This window comes from Anopheles cruzii, chromosome 3 (genome assembly GCF_943734635.1).
Source record: "Anopheles cruzii chromosome 3, idAnoCruzAS_RS32_06, whole genome shotgun sequence".
In the NCBI taxonomy this organism is placed as follows: domain Eukaryota; kingdom Metazoa; phylum Arthropoda; class Insecta; order Diptera; family Culicidae; genus Anopheles; species Anopheles cruzii.
In genome coordinates this window covers 70819371-70828289 of record NC_069145.1, presented here as the reverse complement: position 1 = coordinate 70828289, position 8919 = coordinate 70819371, and the positions used below count along the sequence as shown (strand labels likewise).

The 8919-nt window shown below is 50.8% G+C and overlaps 1 protein-coding gene across 1 annotated transcript in view; it reads left to right on the top strand.

Moving 5' to 3' along the window:
* Nucleotides 1-445: 445 nt before the first annotated feature.
* The window catches only part of LOC128270900 (uncharacterized), a 47714-nt gene continuing 39240 nt past the window's right edge, over nt 446-8919 (top strand). Inside the window, exon 1 of the mRNA XM_053008325.1 lies at nt 446-539. Coding sequence (XP_052864285.1) covers nt 446-539 — 94 coding nt within the window. The remainder of the gene's footprint in view (nt 540-8919) is intronic.

Genomic DNA, 8919 nt, shown 5'->3' with positions numbered 1-8919 from the left:
CCTGTGTCAATGCACTCTCCAATGTCCCTTTGCAGTCCAGTCTACACGAAGTGCGCTGAAAGAGACTCGGAGCGGATCGGCACTAAATCGGATTAAAGGCGTGCAATGGCCGCTCGAAACAGGCAGCAATCGACGAGTTGAAACTAGTTATTGAAAACGTGTGTCTGTGTGTGTGGTGGGCTGAGCTGGGTCAAAGCAACCGGTGTGTGGGAACCGTGTACCGTGCGACCAAGGATGTGTGCCACGCTAGTGAGTGGATTCGAACAGTCAACAAAGAAGGCACTGCTCGTGCAGCGAAACGGTAGCGCGAAAGTGAAAACATAAAGCCCACAAGGCTCCAAGTGTCCGAAGCGGAACCGACAGTTTTAAAGCCACAGCAGCCCGACCGCCAACCGAGTGCAAGCCCGGAAAAGCCCGACCCCGCCCGATGCTGGCGGCAGAAAAAATGGATTCCCCGAAGGTACGGTGGCCGCTGACCGGTCCGAGATCTACGGCTACGGTGCTCACCGGCCTCGGCGCCCTGCTGCTGCTGCTGCCAGGTAGGTGAACCATCGCCCCCCCTCGCGGGGCTTCCGTTCCGGCTTCCCTTGATTATCTTCGCTTGCCGAAGGATTAATTACAGCTACTGAAGTAACCTTTTCCGAGTTGGCCGTGGCGTTTGTTCTCGAACCGAACCGTTTCTCGTCGCGATTTCGTAATTAGTCACCATCTCGCGTGCCTTTTTTTAATCATTCATTCCGCGCCGGACCGAAGCGGGGGTTTCCGTTTTATGTTCCAACCGAAGAAGCTGTTTCCCTTTCGAACGGAGCTCAGGATTTTGGGTGCTGGCTTAGCCGCCCGGTCCGTCGTCTTATCGGTCGGTTTTTGGCTGCCGAAAGTTCGCTCACGTTGAGAAGTGCTCGAACCGACAATCGGCACGTGCTCGACAACGGCGAGCCTCAGCTTACGCCCAAAGCCAACCGAAGCTGATGATATTTAACCGACGCCAAGAGGCCCATTTTCGCACCGTAATGGTGACGGTGGTGTTTCGGAAGTAATCGACGGTCTCAATCGTTCGTTAAGTCAACGTCTTCATTCGTCCCCCGTCCCCCACCCCGTTTGCCGGTTGCAAGATTTAGGACATTGTTCGACGGAATCGGCGATGATTATCGGCGACGAGCCCTCGATGGGCGGCGAAAGTGGTGCAACAAGAAGAAAAACAAGAAAGAATGCCCAAATCTGGCGCTCTGGAAGTTCGCCTTAACCGGAACTACCCACCGGCCGTGGGCTGCTCCGTTGCGCCACCAAACCGAATGCTCAATCAGTCCGTGTTTATTGCTTTGATGAAATATGAATAAATCTCGTTATACACTTTGGCTAAATCAATCAATTCGCCCCGTTGCCATCCGCCAACCCAAGGAATCAGGAGTCGTTACGAACCACAGCATCCAGCCTTCGGCGAAGGGCCGACGGGCCGGAAGGAAGGACACCAGAAAAAGGCAAGTCACACCGAACCGACACAAAGGACCCGCCTTCCGTACGGAGAACTCCGTACACCACGATGATACGAACGCTCTGATTCGGGACTTCCCGTCGGTGATGGGATTTTTTTTGCCACCGAGATTACTGAATCATGTGAGAGCGAGAGAGAGAGCTGGAGAGGGGCCGCTCTTCCGAAATGATTCATTTGCTCGGCCACCCGGTATTTACATAAATATTCAATAAAAGGAATTTGCCACTCTCTAACGGAGAGAGAAAGAGCGACGTGAAGATGATTCTTTGCCGGGCAAACCGGAAGATCCTGTGAGTGTCGGCGGAGTCGAAGTGAAGCAGGATAACAACTCGCCACCCCACCGGGGAGAGCCACACAGCGCCGGCGAACGTTGACTGCATCCGGTATCGAAATGAAGAATGTATACCCGAGCCAGGGGCTTAATGCATACGTTAATGGTATCAGGCGGAAGCAGAGCGCTGCAGAGTGCCACACTTGCACTTGGGAGCTACTTTTCCACCAGACAATGGCTCATTGTGTGCCGTGTGCCGGGTCAGCTAAGCAAAGAGTTGGTCAAAAATATGCTTTCCTAGAACGCAAGAAGAATGTAAACATGCAAAACAGGACTTACATTCAGCATACCTTGATTAAGGGAAAGGCAATTCCTGCATATTGTTCAACGTTTATCATCACCATGAAATGATGTTTATCATCACCGTGAAATGACGAAGAAAGAGTTATATTAGAAAATGTATGTTTCTTAAAAAAAATGTTATTCGTTATCGAACCGTTACTTCAGTAACCCCGGACAAAACTTCACAACGATGGCTAGGGCGGGTGATTACTCAAACCATAGACCAACACCAATTTAGGATCATTTGTTAGGTGGTTCTGGGAGGCCTGATTGATATTTTACCAACACTCATGTTTTAAACAGTCTTTTGATAATTAGTTTGATCATTCAGATTGAATTGCTTCGAAGACCCAGCTTTATTATTAAATTTTTTTCACGAACCATTTTTTAGTACACTTTCGCCAGCAAAAACAAGTCTGCAAATATAAGACACATTGCGTGGCGCGTTCGTTGCACTGTGCGCGATCGAAACTTCACTTTCGAAGTCGTTCAAAGACCTCCACCGAACGCTCCTGGATACCGCCGGTATCCAGCGTCATACGGCAGTTGTTTATGTGGATAATTTATGCGCCGAGGGAACCTCTCGAGTAAGCACGAACCGTGCCGCCCGAACCCGACCCGCAACCGTGGCCCGCAGGTATCCTTGTGCATCTCCTTTCGCGCAAGAGGATCATGCACGGTACCACAGCGGCAACGGTAGCAGTGCAACAGAAACCATGGCCAGGCCTAGCCTGGCCGCGCCTGCTGAAGGAGGTGGCAACTTTCTTGAACTAACATGACGCCAACTAGCATGATGCTTTATCACCGCATAATGGTGGCGCCCGTGTAGGGCGGACTGTAATGAGGGGCACGGATAATGTGCACAACGAGCGCCAGGACGCCCATGAATATGCTTAAGCCGTACGCCGTGTGAGATGTCTTTCTCGCCCGTTCTCTCCCGCTCTGCCGCTCTCTCTCTGTCTCTGTCTCAAGTGTGCGGAACATACGGTCGATTGCTCCTTTTTCTTTTGCAGCGCCAGCGAGCGCCACTTTTTATGCTTTGTTTGGTCCTTTGGCCTGACGACGACGACGGTGGCGCGTTCACATCGCATCGCATATGCAAGGCATGCCTACGAATGCTGAATTCATGATGCAGAAAATGATGCCAGTCTGTGTGTGGGTTGGTGGGAAGCGTGAAAGGATGGGGCGTCCCGAGGCCGTGGCCGGTGCATGGCCAAAGGACGAACCGCTGACGGAGCACATTTTTGCCTTCAGATCTCGGTCGCAGACCTCGGTTGCAAATGTTGCTGCTTTTCGGTCCTGTCAAGTGCCTCTCGCTTCGATTTCGTTTCGCCCGGCCGCCCGGTGCTTTGTGAGAAATGTTGCTTTATCTGCGTGTCCCTGCTCGACTTCTGGCTGTGCGGATAAAAGAAGGCAGATCTGACTCCGGGGACTGTCTTCAAGAATCTCGGCCCTCGGTGCGGTTCACTTTTATTTTCTATTTGCTACGGCGCACCCCCAACCCCCAACCCCGGAGACATCCTTCCCGAGGGTGGCCATTGCTACGCGATCCCGGGCGTTGATATGAATATTTCATTGCAACGGCGAAACGGAGGACGATCCGAAAAACGACTTTGAATAAAGCCGCCAAAGAAGCACAATTCCGTGGCACACTCCGGGTGCTGCCGGCTATCCTTTCCGGTTCCGGGTGGTTCCGTTTTCTGCCTCGCCGTCGCACACCACCCGTTGTAAAGAAAAAAATCCCCCGCAGTCAGTCAGCCAGTCAGTCACGTAACGATGATCGCGTGTATCGCCCGGAACCGCTCCGGATGGCGAAAGTCAAGGTTCACTTTCGAGCTCGAACCCTCGAGCGGAGAAGCGGATAGTTTGATGTTTAGATCGATGGAATTGGGCGAAATCGAAAACTCTGCAATCGCGCGGATGCATCACCGAAGATCGCGATACTTTGAAGCCACGCTTTTTCGTTGCGCTTTTTTTCTTTGGGCGGATTTCGATGAAACTTTGCGAAAACCCATCAGCAGAAAAGTTGAAATGAGTTGTGCGGAGTGCTGATTGGTGCTGGAATTTAATATCAATCGCTTGCATCCCATTTGGTTGTGCAGTTGGTTGCTTTTATGGCGGGCGAACGTTTGCCATCCGGTTGGTAGACGCTTCCCTTGAATGCTGATGTGTTTTTTGGCCGTTTGAAAATACTGGTGGCTCCAATAAAACTTAAATGTTATAAATAGGAATGAAGAACATTTTCGGTTTACAATAAGTCATCCTGTAAGTTTACTGTTCATTCATGTTCCAATGTGCTAATGACATGTTTATTTACTGGTTTTTACTGTTTGGGAAATAACTTCGTTTATAGAAAAACAACTTTTCTATAAAAATTATAAGGAACTAGGATTGAAGTAGACATTTGACCAATAAAAATTAAGAGAAAGGGGCCTTCGCAATATCCACAATCGAAAGGCAACGATACGAAAATAGAAGAGCTCACTTAAAGGTCTCAACGAAAACTCCACGATTCCTGCAATGTTCGCTTCAACACAAGCACCATGACCTACGGTACTGTGTGTGTGTTTCGGTTCGGGATTCGGTTAAATCCTAGCGGCCCAAAGACAACGACCGAAATAGGGCTCAACGAATCGATGCCAATCGGCTATCGGGCAGCATTAATGAAACGTCCTTCGACTTTCCACAAATTCGCCCATCCGTTCGATCGGTTCGACTTCCTTATCGGATCCGGATCCTTCCGTTATCTTCCGGTCAATTTTGGTGGATTACATTCGAATTAGAAGCCCAAACCAGGCCAGACTGACGTGGGACACTGACGTGGGCAGCAGCAGCCACCGTGATGGTGATGCCGTGGCAACACGTCGTCGTCCCGGGACGGTGGCCTATCGTTCGTTCGGTAGACCCATCCCAACCGGTGGTGGAAAATCAAATCAACGACCTAACAACCTTCTTCGCAACTCGAAGCCGCCCGGGCTTGTTGTCGATGCTGCGCTTGGGTGATTTGCCGTCGATGCCTCGTGAGTGTGTGTGCGCGCTTTTTTTTCTCGTTCGTCCCCTTTTGAAGGCTGCAACTGCACCGTGAATGTCCTGTTCCCGCTGTGGGAGGGTGCCACATGCTTCGAGTTTCGGCACAAATTAAGTTGTCCGCCCGTCCGTTCGTCGTCGTTCGCCCTGATCCGGGGGCCTAATTGATAGTTTTTGCACCCTGGCCTCGGTCGGCCGACGCCGGTGTGATGTGGTGCCACAGGCCCGAACGGAAGACGGACGTGGAAAGGACGAACCATCGAGGACAGTCTGCCTGCCTCGGGGTTTGCGGTCCGGTCTCGGTCCGGAGGACACCCCAAATTTATTTCCTTTCGATTCTATCAACACGATCGGCCTCGAATTGATATCCTGGCGCAGTGGGGTTGGGGTGGGAGAAAAAAGGACGTTCGCTGAATGACCATCCGGCGGGTTCGGTGCGCTCCTGTGAGGGGTGAGAATTGTTTGGTTTGCTGTCGGTCCCGGTCGGTCCGGTCCGGTGCGAACCTTTCGGCCTGCGGTTGTTGAACTTCAATTGATGGTTGTTGATTTTGTTGATCCCAGGAAAGCACTCCCACGGGGGCGCGGACTCGCGTAAGGTGCTGACCATCTTCGGTCCCTCGACCCTCACGGCCCCGTATCATGGTCCGGCATCGTTTGGCTTTCGCCGATTGAAATCGCCCATCGTTCACCGGATCGGGGGCCGTGTGTGCGGATTTATGCTTCGTAGCAAAAACATAAATTATCCTTCTGCCGGACATCGGTCTGCGTGGTCGTTCGCATTTGAAGCGAAGCTGCCCCGGGACTCGCTCGTCGGCCACAGGACACGGACTTTGCGACAATTTTGCTCTCCCTTCTTTCGGGACCGTGGACCGAAACAACAACGTCAAGTGATTGACCTTTCGACGATGATGATGAACCGGTTCGAAGAGGAGAGTCCCTCTTGCGTGGTCCATTTTTCCGACCCCACACACACACGCGGGCGCAGTAGATAAAACTAATGACCATACAAGCCGACGACAGATTGAATAAACAACGACACATGGTCGTTAGGGTCGACGACGAGGGTCACATGGGACCGACAGCTCGGCAATCGATAGCATCTCCCGTACAGATACTCCTGTGTGTGTGTGTGATTGAGATCCTTTCCCCCGTCGGCCGTTGCTAATGTGATGAATTTTAATTTATTACCGCACCAACTTTACGGCGAACAGCATGCTATGATTTTATGCTTATCTTTATTCGTGTCTCTCTCTCTCTCTCGCTCTCTGTGTCAGTTTACTCTCCTCTCGAATGACAGCGAACGCGTGTTCACCGGGAAGTTCACACTTTCGACTCACTCTGGCGGCGCTGAGGATGGTTCGCCGATGGATCATGTTCAAATAACTCACAACTTGTGTAGCAATCCATCAACGGAACATGCGAGTTTTATGAGCCGCAGCGATGGCCGCTGGGAATTAGGGCAAAGGACGGAAGGGGATTGATGTTTACGGCACGGCTGAAATGCACTCATCCAGCCGCCCGGCTGAAAGGGTTGAATCATTTGAAGTTGGAGTAATTGGAACCCGTGGGCCATATTAAATTTGCTGCTAATTTTGTTCCTTTGCGAAATTACTTGTGAAAGGTTATAAATATTCAATGAACGTATCGCGTTTTTCCGTCTTGTTGCTGAAACAGCATCAGTTATTCCATATCACTACCTATCCTTTTTAGCTCTCCGCCGTCATAAGTGAAACTTCTTCGTGTCAAAATGGATCAAATTTCAAATAAGTACACTAAGAAGTATTTGACATTTCTCGTCACAGCGTGTTTGTAAATTTTGCCACATTTTTGGTTCTAAGTGTGGCCGATTAAAAATTGACTAAGATCTGCGCCACTGGTAAAATATTTAAGTGACAAATAGAGTAACCGTGTAATTTATTATGGCATCAAGATCCGTTCTGATGCTCTACTGTGTACTCGGATTCCTCCAATTCCGAAACCCACCTGACAATTCGCACATTCAATGATTCTTCAAATATACAAAACCCAGAGCCACAAATAGACAGTCTTTTTTTATACATAGGTTCCTAATCGGACCATACATATTTATCTTTGCAGGTAAGCCGGGTCCTCGCGCCATGTCGTGACAGATGATGCTTCAGAACGTAAGCATTTAGACGAGAACACAATTTCAAATTGATTCTTCAATCGAAAATGCGTTAAGTGACTGACAATATGCAAATAGTATTGCAAAGGTTAAGTTCTGCAACGGCTAGCTTTCCACGATGTTCGAGTAAGCTCTGTAAACCCTGCTAATCGCTGTGCACCTTTGCATTAAGGAAAACGACTTCCGAGATTCGCAGAATATTCTTCGACAAACCAACGAACCTGTTTGCCCACACACTGTGGCAACTATTGCCCACGTCCACCGTTTTCCACCGTCCAGCCTGGGAAAGTGTATCGCTGTTCGCATTACCTTTACCACGGAGTTAAATGAAGTCCCTGTTGCTCTTTGCCGCCGAACATCGTTCCGCAAGTTACACCCCAAGCCGGCGATCGCGTCGCAGAGTTGCCAGAGCTCCTGGTGGGTTGCGCTGTGTGTGTGTGTTGGTTTGGAAAAATGGGCCGCTATCGATTCCGCACGCCCGGCACGACTGCCACTGGAATCCTTCCAGACGACCTTCCCACCGCGTGTCCTTCGGCCGCGAGGCCACTTTGTGACAAAAATTCATATTTCACCGAATCGTCGCTCGGAACGTGAATTATAGAAGCATGCCGCAGCATAACCACCGCCGAGCCGCTGGTAGGCGGAAGGCGAAATCATAAATCGAAGGACGACCTCGGGCGTAAGCAAATCGCACGCCGGAGCGACGCCGGGCCGCCCGTCGCGTTCTGATTTATCGATGTCAGCAAATTATGGATCGAACGTAATGAAACACGGAGCTAACCTTTCTGTAGCTGCTCAGGTGCGACTCAGCGCCGGTGCGGTAAGAAATATGCCGCCACTGTGCGCTGCTGGTGTTTTCTTTTCTCTCTTTTTTCGCTTCGTGGGACGAAAATTCAATCGAAATTGAATCATTGCTTCTTGAATTTCCATATTACCGGTAAAGTGACCTTTTCGCGTATCCTCCGCAATGGGCGCAGGGCGCCATAAATCATGGAAGTCGCGTTTGGCCAACCGATTGATTCCGGAAATTCGATGAACGGCGCACCGAAAGTGGCGCGGCGAGAAAATCGATATTTCAAGGCTCAATATTGACTAAACTCCAGCGGCGCACCTACACTAGTAACGGGATAACGAAAAAACAACCCGACACGCATACTCAAACAATTCGTGAAAGGCCAAACAACCGTACCGTGTTCCAGCTGAACACTCACTGAAAGATTTCCGGTTCCGGTGTTGGTCCGGTGTCGAAGCTCGCATCACGACGACACGACGAGGACGATAGTTGAAGATGATCTCGGCTCCGGCAGTAGTTGGCTCCCAGCGTCCTTTCGCAGCTCGCTCCTCTGGCCAGCACGGATTTACCGACATCATGTCGGAATGTCAATGAAATCGTCGTGAGCCGGGCCCAGGCGTGACCGGGACGGGCAGGGCAGCGCAGCGACGCGGAGGAAAAACATTCACAACAATCTCAGCTCTCGAACACAATCAGTGCCGGTCGATTTGCTGCAAGGATCAGCGTCGTCGTCAGACGTCTACTAGCGTCCCGGGTTGACACCGGCCGGCCGGGTGCCGGCTTCCAGCTAACGGAGTACGTTGCCGGAATACGAATCATCCGCAGCATCCATCCGAAGGGCCGATGAT